This window comes from Podarcis pityusensis, assembly GCF_964106645.2.
Source record: "Podarcis pityusensis genome assembly, chromosome: 16".
NCBI classification, from domain to species: domain Eukaryota; kingdom Metazoa; phylum Chordata; class Lepidosauria; order Squamata; family Lacertidae; genus Podarcis; species Podarcis pityusensis.
In genome coordinates, this window is record NC_138041.1 from 4,034,673 (window position 1) to 4,053,083 (window position 18,411).

The 18,411-nt window shown below is 49.6% G+C and overlaps 1 protein-coding gene across 1 annotated transcript; it reads left to right on the top strand.

Annotated features, from left to right (window-relative positions):
• Window positions 1-8: 8 nt before the first annotated feature.
• On the top strand, window positions 9-14,954 carry GABPB2 (GA binding protein transcription factor subunit beta 2). Its single transcript, XM_080984721.1, has 9 exons — window positions 9-163; window positions 2,040-2,179; window positions 4,514-4,681; window positions 5,270-5,464; window positions 6,742-6,892; window positions 7,035-7,148; window positions 8,284-8,466; window positions 9,583-9,731; window positions 10,679-14,954. The coding sequence occupies exons 2-9, from the start codon at window positions 2,072-2,074 to the stop codon at window positions 10,955-10,957; spliced, it is 1,347 nt and encodes a 448-aa protein (XP_080840847.1). The 5' UTR covers window positions 9-163; window positions 2,040-2,071; the 3' UTR covers window positions 10,958-14,954.
• The last annotated feature ends 3,457 nt before the right edge of the window (window positions 14,955-18,411 follow it).

Genomic DNA, 18,411 nt, shown 5'->3' on the forward strand with positions numbered 1-18,411 from the left:
GCTTGAAAAACAAAACCCATTTAATATATATATATATTTTCCCATGATGATAATAACCTATATTTTTTAAAAAGGCTAAGGGCTTTTATTTTTTTTTTAAAGGGAATATGCCGGTAGGAAGTTAGGAGAGGAGAAGAACCGAACCCCAGACGCCTCTGAGGGGGTGAGTGAGAGGGGGGAAGGGGGTGGAGGGGGGTCGTTGTTGGGGGGGGGAAGCCGGTTGGCTTTATGGGGGGGCAGTTGGCGTGAGGGGATGAGGCGGCGGAGGCCCGAGAGAGAGAGAGGGAGAAAGAAAGAAAGGAAGGAAGGAAGGAAGGAAGGAAGGAAGGAAGGAGAGAGACGACCTCGCAGGGCTGTTGTGAAGGCGAGAAGAAAGGGGGGAAAGAGAGAAAGGAAGGGGGGAAAGCGCCCCGTCCGCCGCCTCGAGCTCCTCGGAAGTAAGGGCAGCCTTAGGAACGACGCTGGATTTCATGCAGGAATCAACAAACACACAAATGCCTTGAGGCTTCCTCTTCTTCTTTTAATGAAGCGGTATATAAACAAACAGATAAATACTGGGAGCGATGACAATAAAGTAATAGAAACTCGAAACAACCGCACCAAGCAAAGCGGATCCTGCCCCGCAGAAAAGAGGCCACAAATATTTGTGTGTGTGTGTGTTTTTTTTTGAAAACCGCTTCAAACTAAGGGAAACTTTCCCCCTAATGAGTTTGCTGGTTTTCAAGGTTGCAGAAGACTCTTTGGGGTAGGAAGATCTGTAAGTGGAGTGATGGGAGTGGTTTTCTTTCCCCCTAAAATGGGTATTTAGGATTATGGATTTAATTTGGCTTCATTCCCAAGAGAGACCTCGAAGCCCTTTGCCGTATAATGATGGACACGCACACATTATTTACTTATATATATGTGTGTGTGTGTGTATATGTATATATAATGTAATACAGTGGTACCTCAGGTTACATACGCTGCAGGTTACAGACTCCGCGAACCCAGAAGTAGTACCTCGGTTTAAGAACTTTGCTTCAGGATGAGAACAGAAATCGTGCAGCAGCAGCACAGCGGCAGCTGGAGGCCCCATTAGCTAAAGTGGTGCTTCAGGTTAAGAACAGTTTCAGGTTAAGAACGGACCTCCGGAACGAATTAAGTACTTAACCCGAGGTACCACTGTATCTAAAATGTAATACACACACACACACACACACACATATATATATATGGGGAGGGGACAGAAGCAGAATGCTAAAAAAGGACAGGAGAGCCGTGGCCTCTTGCCAATACATTTGAGTGGAAATACAACAAACAAGCACGCTTCTATCCTCCCTGTAACCCCACTTTCAGGTCCTGCCTTTGGTGGGGATACAGAGGGGGGAGGAGGCCTCCCCCCCCTTATCTCATTGTTTCTTGGTGTGGGGGAACATGCCTGCCTCCGTGGGTGGATGCCATGTGCATTTCAATGAAATATTAGTGTTCGCTTTCTGCCACAGTTTTAATATTTGTACATACCCCTTCATATGTATACGACGTAAATATCAAGTGGAAACATCCTTTATGTGTTTATTTTAAATACGCATATACACGTGTGCCTGTTCACGTTCATTATTTGTGTTCCATTTGACAAGTCTTGCGTACCGCTTGATTGCAAGGAAACCTCTGAACGGTTTGCAAAGATACCATGTGTATCTTTCACGTAAAAGTTTCTAGGAGGTTTGTTTGCCCTGTCGCGGCAAGATCAAGGACGCGCCTCCTGGCAGCCAGCTAGGCCAGTGGCAAGGGATGATGGGAGATGGAGTCCAAGGGCACTGGGAAGGCTGCAGGTTTCTCACTCCTTTCTGTAAAGAATTGGCCTTGCTGTATTGTGAACCAGCGCTTAAAGTCTTACCTGTTGCACTGTGCTCCTGGCGAGTGGCTATAGGAGGGGCTGGAGCATTTAATAATTGCCATGCCTTTTAAAATGCTAAATTATAGCCTTGTGGAGTTTGATGTCCTCTCCTTGAACCGTACCGTATCCTCTGCTCTCTCTCGCACCCCATGTCAAACTCCAGATTTTTGAAACCATCTGTTCCCATGTATCAAGATGTCCCTGGTGGACCTGGGGAAGAGGCTGCTGGAAGCGGCTCGCAAAGGCCAAGATGACGAAGTCAGGACGTTGATGGCAAACGGTGCGCCTTTCACTACGGACTGGGTGTGTATGGAGGTCAACAATATTGTGGGGGACGGGAGAGGGAAATGGGGGGAAGGGGGAGGGTTCTTTTGCTGGGATCACAGCAACAAATTCATGGCTACTAGTCACGATGGCTCTGCTCTACTTGCACAGTTGGAGTTAGCAATGTTTCTAAATACGAGTTGCTGAAATCCATGGGAGTGGAGTGGGATGTCCTGCTCAAATCCTACTTGCTTGTTTCTTATGTACTATAGAGCTATGGTCTATTTTTTAATTTATTGAATTTATATCCTGCCCTTTGTCCCGAAGGAGCCCCAGGAGCAAACAGATACAGTGGTACCTTGGTTCTCGAATCGAACTTAATCTGTTCTGGAAGTCCGTTCAACTTCCAAAACCATTCAAAAACCAAGGTGTGGTTTCCGATTGGCTGCAGGAGCTTCTTACTTCCGGGTTTGCGGCATTCGGGAGCCGATTTGTTCATCAACTAAGCTGTTCGAGAACCAATATACTACTGTATACAATTTAACAACAAAGCAAAACATTCGAAAACAGTTCTAAAAACAATTACAATTAAAAGCATCTAAAAGCAGGTACAGTTAGGAACATTCTAAAGGCAACTACATTGAAAAACATTTGTGCATCTAATGATCTTGAGGGTCTCTCTGTATCCTTCAGCCACCAAATTCCTGGGTAAACAGGAGAGTTTTCAGATTGCTCTTGGAAGTTAATGAAGATGGAGACAGGTGCACTTTGCTAGGGAGAGCATTCCACAACCAGGGAGCCACGACTGAAAAGGCCCTGTGATGGGTCAGTGCCAACCAGGCAGCTCCCTGTGGTGGCAGATCGTAGGGTCTGGAGCATTTTGTACTGGGGAAGGCACTCTTTTAGATGCCGTATTTTTCGCTCAATAACACGCACCCGACCATAACACGCATGTAGTTTTTACAGGAGGAAAACAAGAAAAAAATATTCTAAACGAAACAGTGGATGTATGATTTTTGTGGTTCATGCTGTGGCCACAGACATGTGATCTGACGTTGAGTTTGGGGTAGCCCAATGCAAAAATCCTGAGGATCCATGTGGATCCATGTTTGTAACCATGTTTTTGCACCACTGCAGCCCCAGGTAACAGTGGGTGCGTGATTTTTTTGGTGCAAACTGTAGCCATGGACATGCTATGTGATCTGATGGTGAATTTGGGGTGACCCAGTGCAAAAATCCTGAGGATCCATGAGGATCCGTGCTTTGTAACCACGTTTTAAGTGGGGAGGGAAGGAAAAGTACTCAAGGGACAAGGAGCACGCATGGAGCAGGTTCTGCTTCTCTCCCTCCTTAGCGAGCTGAAAAACTTTGCTGGAGGGACAGAGAGCTTGCTTGCTTTAAAGGAGCCTACCGGACAGGAGCCTGTAAGCGGCTCCTGTCCGGTAGGCTCCTTTAAAGCAAGCAGGTTCTGCTTCTCTCCCTCCTCCCCCCCCCACCCTTAGCGAGCTGAAAAGCAAAGCGGGAGGAGACTGAAAATCTTTCCTGCTATTTCCAGCAAAGCGGGAGGAGAGAGATACAGAGAGCCAGCTTGCTTTAAAGGAGCCAACCGGACAGGAGCCGCTTACACTCGTGTAAGTGGCTCCTCTCCCACTTTGCTCCTTTAAAGCAAGCAGGCTCTGCTTCTCTCCCTCCTCCTCCCCCCTTAGCGAGCTGAAAATCTTTCCTGCTATTTCCAGCAAAGCGGGAGAAGAGCCGCTGAGTGGAGAGGAGGGAGAGAAGCAGAACCTGCTTGCTTTAAAGGAGCCAACTGGACAGGAGCCGCTTACACTCGTGTAAGCGGCTCCTCTCCCCTCCCGCTTTGCTCCTTTAAAGAAGCAGGCACTCTGTCCCTCTCTCCTCCCCATTCAGCGGCTCTTCTCCCACTGGAAACCACGGAGGAGGGAAGCATTCGCTCCGTAACACGCACAGACATTTCCCCTTACTTTATAGGAGGAAAAAAACGCGTGTTATGGAGCGAAAACTACAGTACTTGGATCCCAAACCTTTTAAGGCCTTATATGCTCATACCCATTGGCTGCCCATTGGCTGTGCTGATGGGGCATGATGGGCGCTGGAAGCGATTGACATCTGGAGGGGCTTAAGTTCCCTACACACTTGTTATAGAAGACTGCATGGTCAGCTGAAGCCATTTGTCCCCCACTGTCCTGTCCGCAAGGCGCACAGTCCCTGCATGCCTCCTGAGTCATGGAGATTGCATGCCGCCTTGAATACAAGGGCCGCGGCCACAGAGCCGTGGATGAGCCCGTTCATCGTGGAGTGTAATCAGAAATGGTGGACTATGCAGTAACGTTTTCCTGTTCACTCGTCCGGCAGCTGGGAACATCCCCTCTTCATCTGGCAGCTCAGCATGGCCACTATTCCACGGCGGAAGTCCTGCTCCGAGCGGGAGTGAGCAGAGATGCACGGACCAAGGTGGACAGGACGCCACTGCACATGGCAGCCGCTGATGGGCACTCGCACATCGTGGAGCTCCTCATCAGGGTAGGCGAGGTTCTGTCGTAACGGGGGTGGCTTTAAAAAGACCTGAGCAACGGTTAAGGTTAAGCAACCAGGTATCAGTTTGGGAATAACAGCAGAACCTAAAGCCTACCATCTGTTTTCACCCATAGAAGCAGTAATAAGAAATTATCCTCCATTCCCTCTCATCTGCTGAACCTTCACTGATTGGTTTACCCACATCTTGCTTTTGTCATAGTGTCTTGTTCAGGCATAGGCAACCTTTGGCCCTCCAGATGCTTTGGACTACAATTCCTATCATTCCTGACCACTGGTCCTGTTAGCTAGGGATCATAGGAGTTGTAGGCCAAAACATCTGGAGGGCTGAAGGTTGCCTATGCCTGGTCTTGTTGGTACATAGGGACAGACTAACATAGTTGTACTCCTGTTGTCTCGACTGTGGCTAGAGTACCATTTGCACTAGTGTAGAGAGCTGAAAAGCACTTCCTTGGAGCATCCTTGATGGTGTTGGTGGTTTGATTTCTTTGCACGGCCGGGGACCTGCGTTCCCCATGCTCCTCTTGAAATTGGCTTTGACCCATAGCTGCCGTTTCTCTTCTCCCTGCTCGTCAGAACGGTGCCGACGTGAACGCCAAGGACATGCTGAAGATGACGGCGTTGCACTGGGCGACGGAGCACAACCACCGCGACGTTGTTGAGCTGCTCGTCAAGTACGGGGCCAACGTGCACGCCTTCAGCAAGTTTGACAAGTCTGCCTTTGACATCGCACTGGACAAGAACAACCCAGAGACCTTGTTGATACTTCAGGTGGGAGAAAAACGCTGCCTTTTTGTTCCCAACAGAACACCAGCCCTGATAAACTGTATCTTAATGAGGACCTAAAAGGGAATTAAATATCCCAAACGCCCTCCAAAATAGCAGTGCTTTATTATTATTATTATAACTTGCTGTCTGAACCTCCATTGGCAAAGGAGCTGAGTGAGTTCCTTCTCTGAGGGTGTCCCACAATCCAAGCACCCTCACCACGAAAGGAGCACGTCAGACAATGAGGGAAAGGGGTGACTAGAGGAGCAGGTAGAGGCCTTAGGAGATCCTGGCCCAACACTGTTGTCTGGGTCTAGGATAATGCTATGCTTGTGGTTAGCAATACTGGTGTTTATCTCTTTTAGACCCGGAGGACCGGCACCTAAAAATGACATTGCCTCTTTTAGATTTCTGATGTCTTTCTCCCAACTCACAGCTGAAGCAGAATACGCCGACAAGCCTTGAAAGTTTAATTTCTTCTGACCCAAGGCAGTGGTTTTATCTACGTATTTGGCAAGATTTTTTAGCAGTTTGCATAAAACAGTATAAAACATTCATTAAAAATACTGATAGAACCAAAGGTTCAAAACTAATGGATGTCCAATTCATCAAAACAGAAATAAAACCAGAAGTTTTAAAAGCAGGCGTATGTAATAAGATGGTGTGTCTTAGTGTGTGTACGTAAATGAAAAATGTTTTAAGCAGATGTTGCAAAGAGTACAGTTGTACTTTGGTTGCCAAACGCCTTGGTACTTGTATGCTTTGGCTCCTAAACTATCAAAAACCGGAAGTGAGTGTTCTGGTTTTCAAACGGTTTTCAGAAGCCAAACATCTGGCACGGCTTCTGTGGCTTCTGATTGAGTGCAGGAATTGAGTGCAGCCAATTGGAAGCCACACCTTGGTTTTTGAACGGTTCCGGCAGTCAAATGGTGACTGTATGGTGAAGGCATTTTCCTAATGTCAATGAGCAGTGCTGCAACGCTGAAAGATTGATTCCTTGCAAGTGTGAAAGCGGTTGAATAGGCACATATGGAGCAAGGTGAATTTGGCCAGGTAACAAATCAGCACCCAGTGCAGATCTCTGAGCCTGAAGTGTAACACGCTGAGAGGGTCTTGCTCCTGTCAGGAGTTGTGCCTCAAGAACGGCAGTTTCTGGACCAAGCATTCTCCAGCAATGGGCTTGCAAAGAGGCGGGTGGATATGGCAACTGGAAGGCTGTTTTGGGACAAGCGTTTAGGGACGAACATCTGCCTGAATCAGGGCATCGTTCTCTTCCTCAGGAAGCAATGCAAAACCAGGTCAACACCAACCCCGAGAGAGTGAACCCGGTCCCAGGCTCCGTCACCGTGGGCCAGCCGTTTATTTTGGCTTCAGGGGACATGATGAGTCTGGCCAGCATCGTCTCCTCGGCAGGCACCAAAACAACCTCAGGTAGGACTCTGGAAATGGCCACACCCACTTCCTCCCCTCTTGCTGTGTCAACACAGGATAGTGAAACCGCCTCTGCGCACGTCTGCCATTCTGGGACGTCTCTGTTAACATCCTTTGTTCCCTCTTCCACCCTCCCGGGCAGGCGATTCCCACATTTCCACGGTGCAGTTTCCAAACTCAACAACCTCAGTCCTCGCCACGCTGGCAGCCATCGCAGAAGCCTCCGGCCCGCTTTCCAACTCAAACAGAGCCCCTGGTAGGTCGAAAGCAATCTGGGTCTTGGTCGCCAGGGATGAGTGGATGGGTGGAAAGACTTTGGGCATTGTCCCTATGCAGACTGTCTCAACTCTGACAGGAAAAAGCAGGTCATCTCTGCTCCCTCACCAACAGCCCTCCTGTCTGTCCAGATCATAAGCAGGGAGGGGGGGATTGGCTTAGCTTGCTGGACTTTCCCTAGTAACCTGGTGGGCATTGTAAAAACAAACTAGTTAGTTACAGTAGTGTGCTCTTCAATGAATGCTAGTAGTAAAAGTAAACAGAAAAGCAATACAGAAAAGTTACAGAATCCTACAAACAAGACCAATAAACAAAGAAACAATTACATCATAAGGTAAACGAACTAAATTACAACATGAATTAATATTTCCAGTTTAACAAAATGCAGGCCTCAAGGCTAGCAGGGCTGCCAGGTACCCACTGCTTAACCCCTGAGAGGCCTGCCGCAAAGACGCACTTCTGAAATATTTAGGGGTAGGATGAGGAACCAGCGACTTTTCAGCAGCCAGCAGGTTGTAGGCGCAGCAATATCTGGATAGCGACAAACTCCCCATCCTTGTTCGGATACTCACAAGCCTTTTATAAATGAATGAATGAATGTGGAAATCACAAAGAGCTAGTAGTGTTACTCTGCTAAAGTTACTCACCCTCCAATCCCCCCATAGTGCATTTTAAAGCAGGGAGAGGGAAACTGCCCGCCCCCCCCCTGCCAGCAGGACAGATAGTCAGGGGTGAGCATCCGGCAGGCCTCAGATCCCGCCAGACCTGAGTTAGGCCATTCAAGGTCTCTGTGTTCAGAAAACGGCCATGCCCCTACACGAGAAAGGGAGCAAGAAACCCTTCTGTTCTCTGTGCTGCCATGAGGTCTAGAAACCTCGTTTTGAAATTAGTGTTTCTCGAGTCCATTCCAACAAACGTGAAAACCGCAGCTGCGTGTGGGTTGCTAGACCTCATTTGTTCATTTTCTTTGTGGCGCCAGATCGTAAGCGCTGTGTTTGTCCAGGTGGCCCCCAAAGCTGTGATTTAAGCTCTTTCCTCCCTGGTTAATTTTTTAAAAAAGAAACAGAAGCGGCTGAGCTCTTGCCTTTGACTTCTTTCTTTTTCTTTTTTTGCAGCGTCTGAGGAAACAGTGGACTCCAGCTCTGCCAGTTCCCCCCTCCAGCACGTGGTCGGTGGCGGGGGCCGGCGGATTATCACGATCATGACCGACGGCGTCCATCTGGGCAACCTCCAGGCGGCCCTTCCCAGTGGGGCCCTCAGCCAGCCCTTCATCGTGACGATGCAGAATGGGCAGCAAGGTAAAGGGGGGGGGGACGACTCCAGGGGAGAGGTGCAAGCTGCTCCCTTCTTTTTGGGCTCAGCCAGCATCAAACAGAAGACCAGAGAGTGTGGGGGACACACCTCTGGCCCTTCCAGTGTGGCTGGACACTGACTGACTACATCTGGGACGTGATAGGAGAGCCACCTTCAGATACCTGGAGGAGACAAGCAAGCTTGTTCTTCTGTTGCTCTGGAGGGGAGGATCCCAAGCAGCAGTTTCATAGGACAAGGAGATGCCAAGCAAACATTAAGAAGAACTTTCTGACGGCAAGAGCTGTTTGACAGTGGATCTCGGAAGGTGATGGACTCTCCTTCCCTGTAGGTTTTTAAGCAGAAGTTGGGTGGCCGTCAGTCAGGACTTCCTCAGCTGTGATTGCTGCATTGCAGGGATTTTGGACTTTGATCACCGTCCCTGGCCTTTGGAGGGCATCCCTGTCTTGAAGGCACCAAGTTGGCAAAGGCCTTCATAGTATCTTTTTGGTCTGGCAAGCCAGACCTCATCTCTCCCCCACCTTCCCCTTCCACAGTTCCAACTGCGTGGGGCCATCCATCCGAAGGAACTTTGCTGAAGAGCGTGGGTATGAAATAAGGTTGCTGTTTGGAAAACCCCAAAGTTGACGAGCCTTTTAAAGACAAACCCCAAAATTGTTGAGATTTATTTTATTTTTTTACAAAAATGCCAAAAACACCCTGTGATTTTTCTATTGAGTTGTCTAAGATCCAGGACCAAGCCAGACGTCAATTCCGCCTTTGAAATCCCAGTAATGTCCAGCAAAATCCAGGCATATGGCAGGCCTGTATAAAACAATAGAAACCATAATATAATAATAATTGCTATTATCTTTATTAGCGTGCCACACTTCAATCTAAGGTACCAAGGGGAGTTACAGCAATTTAAATACAGTATTAAAGAAATTAAATTTGAACTGAAGATGAACCAGCCAAGGTCTGTTCTGTAAAGGGACGAACGTGAACTGCAATTAGTTGAGGCTGGAATGGCTCCCATTCTAAAAACTGAATTTTCCAACCCCTGAGCGTGCTTTCCTCCCCTCACCAGAATTTCCTCTGTCTCTCCCCCCCCCCGCACCTTGCAGTCCTCACAGTGCCTGCTGGTCAGGTCGCAGAAGAAACCGTCATCGAGGAGCAAAGTGACATCGATCACCACATAGCAGAGGAGGAGGAGGAGCCCCCTGCTAAGAAGATCAAGGTAGAGGAAGTTGCAGATGACCTGGAAGAAAGCAAGGTAAAGGGGGGGGGAACCCAATGCCTTTTGGGCGCCCATGTCCTAGAATGGCGAGAAATTTTACTTACTTTTACAGTTGTACCTTGGATCCCGGACGCCCTGGAACCTGGACGTCTTGGCTCCCGAACGACTGAAACCCGGAAGTGATTGTTCCGGTTTGCGAATGTTCTTTTGGAAGCCGAACGTCCTTCTTCGGCTTCCGATTGGCTGCAGGAGCTTCCTGCAGCCAATCGGAAGCTGTGATTTGGTTTTCGAACGTTTTGGAATGGACTTCCGGAATGGATTTCGTTCAACTTCCAAGCTATGACTGTTGTTGTTTTGTTGCAATCATATCCCATCATTTTCCCTCCCAAGAAACTCAACATGGCGTAATCTGGGGAACCGGGTTTGATTCCCCGCTCCTCCACATGCAGCTGCTGGGTGACCTTGGGCCAGTCACACTTCTCTGAAGTCTCTCAGCCCCACTCACCTCACAGAGTGTTTCTTGTGGCAGAGGAAGGGAAAATTATCACTACTCCTTTGGGTAGTGATAAAGCCAGGATATCAAATCCAAACTCTTCTTCTTTATTCTCACAATAGCCCTGTGAGGTAGGTTAGGCTGAGAGGCAGCGGCCGGCCCAAGGAGCTTCATGGGCAAGTGGCAGGATTTGAACCCTGGTCTCTCCCTGGTCCTAGTCCGACACTCTTAAGCACAAGTAGTTCTCCCTTTTTGCCAGAAATATTTTACTTGTGCGGAATATTCCATCCCTTCGCAGAGGGATGTGCTTTTTCCCTCTGCAGTTCATGAGGTCTAGAACCTTGCTTTCCCCCAGCAGTAAACTGGGATTTTTAGCCCAGCCCTGATCCACCATCCACCCCCCTCTTTGGAGGAAGCCCTCTCTGCAGCTGCCCTGAGCCGCCCCTCCTGACAAAGACATGGGTCTGCTTCCCCCCCCCCCCCCCCGTAGGAGAGGGAGATTTTGCAGCAGCAGCTGCAGGAAGCCAACCGCCGAGCTCAGGAGTACCGCAGCCGGCTGATGAAGAAGGAGCTGGAGGCCGAGGGGTACCGGCAGAAGCTGGAAGCCATGGACAGGCAACAGGCCAATGGGACGGAAGGGGTCGCGGAGGACGACGGCGAGGGCCAGGCAGTCAGCTCCGCCGCCGTGTCGGAGGAGGAAGCCGTCAGCTCCACGGTGGACCTGGAACTCCCGACCGACGTCGCGGTGGAGACGGTCAGCACCTCATAACCCTTCCGGTCGCCCTTTCGCTTACTTTCTTAAAATAGGAAAATCAAAAGGATTAAAGCTTGCCTGGGAAAAGGGGTATAGCGGAGAGAAGGAAGCCGCACCCCTCCCTCCAAAGAAACTCTGGACAAAAGTCCTTTGGTGGGGGACAGTTCACAGTCAACCCCCCACCCCCTCTCCTGTCCGTTGTCCTCGCTTTCCCCCCCTTTCGGAACAGGGCTTTAAACACCCACAGCCATAAAATAAATGCCTTTTTTATATTCTCCCTAGCCATTCAGAGAGAGATATTTTTGTTACCCTTTTTATAAGCCGCCAGCAAGTGACCTAAAGCACCGAACCAAACCTGGCCCTTTTTATGAGGGCGAGGCCGCCTTACTGTCAGGGTGCCAGCCCTCTCTGGAACAGGGTGGGAATGCTGATATATGCAGCCCAGTTTCTCGGGGGCGGGGCTGTGGCAGAAAACAGGAGCAGATCCACAGGACGTTCCCTCCCCCCCCCCCGCCAAATGGCCCCAGTTGCTGAAGGACCCTGCGTGCAAATTGACAGGAGACACCCCTTTCCTGTTTCCCAAGGCCTTGACAGTAGCGGGTGCGACGAAGGCAGGCTCTCCTCTTAGAAACATGGGCAGTGGCTTGTGTCGAAAGCATTGCCCTTGGTGCTGAGCCTCTGAGCTGCCCTCTCTGTACCTCCTGGGGGATGAGGGGGAGGGTTTTATTAGCCCTGGGGGTGCCCTTGAATTCCAGTCGTCCCTCTCGCTTATCTGACTGGAGGAGCGTGTCTGTGTGTGTGTGTGTGAGAGAGAGAGACTGTACAAACCAGCCTTATTAGATTACAAAAGGTAGAAATCCATGCCCGTTGCTCCACCCACTATCTCCTCTCCCATTGGCACCTCTGCCAGGTGGCCCCTGGAAGATGGGGATGCGGCCCCTGGGCTACCCTGGCCCCAGCATAAGCCTGCCTGCCTGTGCCTTGTGAGATGTGCATATTTACCTCTGGCTCAGGGATGGAGGGATGTCTGCAGCCCTTCCAGATGCTCCTAGGCCGCAAGCCACACCTTCCTCGTCCTCCTTAATCCCCATCCTATTCTGACCGGGGCTGGTGGGACTTGGGGTCAACCTGCGGAAGGCTGCAGGTGCCGTCTCTCCCCTGTTTCTGCCCCCCAGATTTGCTCTTCGCTCTATTCAGGCCTTTGGGATATTCAGCTTTCAGAAGGGACCCCAAAGACTCTTGCCCTTGTCTGTCTCCCTTCACCCTCGCGCCCCCAGCCTTCAGTTCTACCCAGAATACAACACGTACCGTATTATTCCGTCTATAAGACGTCCCCATGTATAAGACACCTCCTATTTCGGGGGACTCAAATTTAAGAAAATGGGAAGAGAGATGGCCCCTAAGACGCCCCCCAATATTTGACATTATTTTGAAGGAAGAAAACCTAGTCTTATACACAGAAAAATACGGTAACTGTTAACAACTGGGCCAATATTTTATAGGAAAGGAAAGAGCCACCCCATTGCGAGGAATCTCACAAACCTAGCTAGTGTGGGGCTTCCGAATCTATTCCCTTTGGACTGCGAAGCCACTGTGCGGCTGAAGCAGGCTTAATTTCAAAAGGTGCATTTATTTATATTTGCCATAGCTCTCTATATTTTTAATATATATATGTGTGTGTGTGTGTGTGTGTGTGTGTATGTATATAACTGATCACAGTCCAGTTCCCAGGGTTGTCTTTGTGCCTGTGAGGACTAGAACCACATTTTTTAAAAAAAGAAAACAACCCCAAAAACTGTATTCAGGTTTACACCCGTCTATCTGCTCTGCTGTGTGTTGCACTTGATGCCTTAGGGACCGGATGGGAAATCCCCCATTGCTATCCCTGACAAGTTGGCCACACAGGATGCTGGGAGTTGAAGCCCAACATTGTAGGGGGGACCTAGTACCCCCCCCGGCTATTATAAAATGAAATAAAAGTGGGAACTAGGGGAACCAGTTAGCCTCTGATAACAGCCCTTGATGTCTCTCGCGTCTCCCTGGTTCTGGGGCGTGTGTGTCTAAGGGTGGGTTGAAAGGCAGCCAGCAACTGCACACGTGTAGGAACATAGGAAGAGCTCTGCAGGATCAGGCCGGCAGGAGCTCGTCTGGCCCAGCACCCTGCTCTCACAGTGGCCAAACGCCCCAAGGAACCGAAGGACCTAGATAGACTGTCTCTGGGTCTGGAGGTCCCATAAGAACATACGGAGAGCCCTGCTGTGCAGGATCAGGTCGGAGGGGACCCATCCTGTCCAGCACCCTGTTCTCACTGTGGCCGACCAGATGCCCCAGATGCGAGCGGGACTCGAGCATGATGGCAGCAACACACTCCCCGCTTGTGATCCTTGCGGGGCCTTTGTTCCTTCAAAAGGACGATGGGCGAGGCTGATGGTCAGCAGCTAAGTTCCTCATTACCCAGAAGGTAGCCAGCGTGGACGGGTTTTTGCAGCTCTCAGCATCCCTGATGGTTGGCTGTGCCGACGGGGGATGGTGGGAGTCCCAGCACCCTCTGCAGGGGCACCTGAGCAGCTGCTCAGAATTTGAAGAAGCGAGGGCTCTGGCAGAGCATCAGAGCGGCTGTCTTGCGTGCAGAAGGTCCCTGGCTCAGGTCCCCGAGGCACCCCCTCTCTGCCTGAAAGCCCAGAGAGCTGCTGCCAGCCAGTGCAGACAGTACTGCCCTTTGCGGACCAACGATCTGCATAAATCAGCTTTCCACATTCCTAAGATCTTCAGGGATAGCTTATAAAAGCAAATGTCGGGAACATCAGCAACTGAGAACTGATGATTTTGGCGGGGCAGGTTTCTTGCAGGCTTGTTGTTTAAACATTCCTAAGAGTTGTCCACTGAGCTAGAGACGTCCCTGCATTCTCAGGATACGCTGATGAATCCCTGGTGCAAGCTGTGGGCTTCTCCGTTCCTCCTAAGGGAGGGAGGAAAATCAGGTGTGCAAAGGATCACGGACACACAACCCCGCCCCCCACAAGAAATGGAGACCTCCTCTCACAACACCTGTCACTAGGGCTAGATTCACACCCTGCATTTAAAGTACTGTAATACCGCTTTAAGCATCATGGCTTTCCTCCCAATGAGTCCTGGGAGCTGTGGTTAGTTGTGGGTGCTGAGAGTTTTTAAGAGACACCCCCCCCCCCAAAAAAAACCAAGAGCTGTACGTCCCAGAGTGGTTTAGCAATCAGTCCCTCTTTCCAGGGAACTCTGGGAATTGTAGTTCTGTGAGAGGAAATAGAAGACTTCTAGCAACTCTCAGCACTCTTAGCAAAACTACATCTCCCAGAAGTCCTTGGGGGAAGCCATGACTGTATCATCGTGGTATATAGTGCTTTGAAATGCACAGTGTTTGGCCCCGGTCAGGACAAATGAACTGTCGGCAAACAGGTTTCGCGAAGAACCTTCCCATCCAGGAGTGAGGGAGACAGTGAGCACCAAACTCGTGCTCCTGCGCTTTAAGGAAAAGGAACCCTATTTATTTAATGTGCAATTTAGAGAAAGGAAATAAGAAGCCTTGCTGCAGCCTTTCACTTTTAAAGCAGCGACCTTGAAACGATCTTCTAAGTGCTAAAAAAGTAGCACCTTGGCGTTCGCCTGGTGCTTTGGTGGTCTCTGGAGAGAAAGGGGAGCAGGCAGAGCGATGACCCTTGTCTCTCGTCAAAACTGCAGCGTCAACGTCGGGGACCCCGCCGGCCTTTTACGGCCATGGAAACCTCCTAACTTACCCCAGCGCAGACTCCAGGAGGCAGCTGTTACAAGTGCCCTACAGATTTGTAGATGACTTTCTCTTTTTTTATTATGAAAAATAGCTTTATGTACAGGCTGGCTTGTTTAAGGGGGGGGGGGGAGGGAAATATATTTTATATTTTAGGGTCTTTTGCCCGAAAATGTTACGTTTACAATGTGTACAATTTCCTCTCTTTTTTTGTACTCTGGTTTGGTTAATAAAAATGCCATGGTCACCCGTTTTCTTTCTGAGCTGGGAAATTAAAACAAGCAGGACTCCTTTGTGGAGTAGCGAGACAACCGTTGTTACGGGTTCTGTGGGTCTGGGAGTCTGCTGAGTTGAGCCTGACATATTGCAAGGGGGTCCTGCTTCTGGAAGGGTTCCTTGACACCCTGGGCCATAGTGTCCACATTTATTACCATATCTCAGTCTCAAGGGATGGGAGAGCCCTTAGTCCTTCAGATATGGCTGGCCTAACCATTGGCCCTTCTGGCTGCCGGGAGGGAGGTGAAGTCAGACGACGACATCTGGAGAGCTTCAGGATCCCCGCTGCTGGCTGATAATCCCATGAGGCAGGGAGGGAAATGGAAGAAGGGGGTTGCTGGGGAATACAGTGGTACCTCGGGTTAAGCGAGCATTTAATGTGTGAAGTAGGAGTTGGAATGTAGCGCGGTGATCGGTCAGTTTCATTGTATTTACTGTATTTATTTTTCCCAATTTGAACTATAAAATGGTGTTTTTTCCTGAGTCAAAATGAGAGTATTTCTAAACATTTTTTAAAGAAAAAAAGCACTGAATTGAACCCAGAAACTAATTGGTAGCCACTGCAATCAGACCAGGATTGGTGTTACATTTTGTCACAAAGCTTTCAAAGACTCTAGAAATTTTTGATTTATTGATAGGTATGATGAAACTGACCTATGGAAAATGTAACTGGAAAAAAGAGACGTTGCGTGCATACCTTTGTAAACCAAGAAAAATTTAAAATATTACGGAAAAAATAGTAATACAGTGGTACCTCGGGTTAAGTACTTAATTCGTTATGGAGGTCCGTTCTTAACCTGAAACTGTTCTTAACCTGAAGCACCACTTTAGCTAATGGGGCCTCCCGCTGCCGCTGCGCCACCGGAGCACGATTTGTGTTCTCATCCTGAAGCAAAGTTCTTTTTTTAAAAAAAATAATTTTAATTAAATTTTCCATTTTAACAATCCAATCAAATCACATTAAATATTCCAAATTATACAAATACATATCGTATAGTCCGAATATTCTGCCAAATTATAAATTTTTATTGGGACTTCCCATGCTTCAAGTTTGGGGGGGGGAGCGCTGATCATCTCTGAAGCAAAGTTCTTAACCTGAGGTACTGCTTCTGGGTTAGCAGAGTCTGTAACCTGAAATGTATGTAACCTGAAGCGTATGTAACCCGAGGTACCACTGTAATAGGATTGTAGCGGTGGAAGGGACCCCAGAGCACCATCTAGTCCAACCCCCTGCACTGCAGGAACCACCGCAAGAGAATCCCTGAAAAGTGGCCATACAAGTCAAACCAGCAGACTGACTTGCTAGAATGCCACCTGCTAAATTCCCGATTCAGAGAGGAATCAAATCGCCCTGAGAATCTTAGGAGAACCAGTCCGAAGGGAAGCTTGGTTACGCTGAAAACAGCTGTTTATTCCCCCCCTTTGACTTGCCATCCCCAGGTGGGAAAACGAGCGCGTTGTTTTCATCCACGGATCTGAGCCCCCGCAAGGTGGCACGGTCCGGACGCCGGCCCCAAATGCCCCCGTCTTCCCTGCAAAGAGCCTGGATCTTGTTAAGATTCCAGGGGCGTCGCAGGCCTCGCTCTCTGCCAAGCGCTGACTAATAACTAACATTTCGCCGCTGGTAACGAGGCGCCAGCCGAGCCCCGCTTTGATTTATAGCAGCTTAGCGGGCTTTTGACGGGGAAAGTAATTAGCTTTCCCCAGGAAAATGAAAAGTGGGGGAAGAATCGGGGAGCAGCTGAAAGGCAGCCGTGTGCCAAGCGAGGCACTCTGGGCCTCTGGCTCCCCTAAAGGCACGGAGTCGGGGACCCAGGCGGGTGTTCTGGGGCGAACATACCTGTCTCTTCCTCTTCTGGTCCTGGATCTCAGTCGGCCTAAGAAGATGATTGCCCCTGTTTCAGCTTGTTGGCCTCAAACGTCCTTGCTGCTGGTTGCCCATCTGCTACTGGGCCGAGTTCAAGGTGTCGTCCTAAGCAGCCCCTAACAAATTGGGGCCAGTTTACCTGCGAGTTCACCTTACCCCACATGCGCCCACTTGACGGCTCCGATCTGTGAAACCGGCGCTGTTATAGGTCTCACGTGATTCTCGATCCACACTTGTAAGACGTCAACCTTTTTTAGTGTGGCACTTTGGAACTCCCTGCCAATTGAACGTCAAGCAGGCACCATCACTGCGCTCTTCCACACCTCCTATAAACATTTCCATCTAGGCAGGCTCGCCCAGACATTTTGGACGTTGACCCGAGTTTTAATCCATTTTATCATTAATCTGAATGGTTTTTCCAATGTTTTTAAGAGCTGTTCTTAACTATTTTAAACCGATGGTTTCATTGTTCTTTTTGGAAAGAGCTTTTGAGTTTTTTCTTTTTTTAATTAGCCACCAAGCGGTGTATAGGTAAAGGTAAAGGGACCCCTGACCATTAGGTCCAGTCGTGACCGACTCTGGGGTTGTGGCGCTCATCTCGCTTTACTGGCTGAGGGAGCCGGCGTACAGCTTCCGGGTCATGTGGCCAGCATGACTAAGCCGCTTCTGGAGAACCAGAGCAGTGTACGGAAACGCCATTTACCTTCCCACCGGAGCGGGACCTATTTATCTACTTGCACTTTGACATGCTTTTGAACTGCTAGGTTGCCAGGAGCAGGGACTGAGCAACGGGAGCTCACTCTGTCGCGGGGATTCAAACCGCCGACCTTCTGATCGGCAAGCCCTAGGCTCTGTGGTTTAGACCACAGCGCCACCCACGTCCCAAGCGGTGTATACATTTTATGAAATAAATGATATTGGCATCCATCCATTCTTTTGGGGGGCAAAGTCTAACCCCTGTGTTAGCAGCACCCAGTTGACTTCCCCGGGGTGGTCAGTGTGTATGGAGGTCCAGGGCTTCCCAGACGACAAGACCCCCTCCTTGGCCTTGAGACCACCTGCTGCCATCCTGTGCCCTCCGATAACCCCCTCCACCCTCATTTCTCGCCATGCCTGGGTCTGCCCCCCAGTCTCAAGCTGCCATTCCCTTTGCTCCTTTCCTTATTCCCATCCCAGGGCACCTGGGGGGGGGGGCAGATTCCTCTTCCTCTCCCCAAACCTTTTCCCTATGCACCTTTTTTTCACAATACACCCCCACCAAACGATACAGAAACCATGATCACATAAGCACAGAAGTCTTTATCAATCTGGCCCACGACACACCTTTTATTCCCAACCCCCTTCCTCAAAGTGCTTTGGATGGGCTGGAACGTGCCATTGAGCCAGGATCATGCCCACACACACCCCCTTGCCGGGATGGAGGACAGAGAGTCAGAAACCTCCGGCTTTCACACGGCCATATTGTGGTGCAACAAACACAAAACCTCTCATCTGCAGAGCAGCCTGCTCTTGCCTCTGAGCTCACTTGCGGCTGGAATGTGGACCCCAGAAGGTTTCATATGAAGA

Excerpts from the sequence above, each read along its gene's own strand:
- GABPB2 (XM_080984721.1), top strand. The coding sequence starts at position 2,072 with ATGTCCCTGGTGGACCTGGGGAAGAGGCTGCTGGAAGCGGCTCGCAAA. Across the intron at positions 5,465-6,741 it reads AGACCTTGTTGATACTTCAG|GAAGCAATGCAAAACCAGGT; the intron begins GTGGGAGAAAAA and ends TCTCTTCCTCAG. Across the intron at positions 7,149-8,283 it reads CAACTCAAACAGAGCCCCTG|CGTCTGAGGAAACAGTGGAC; the intron begins GTAGGTCGAAAG and ends CTTTTTTTGCAG.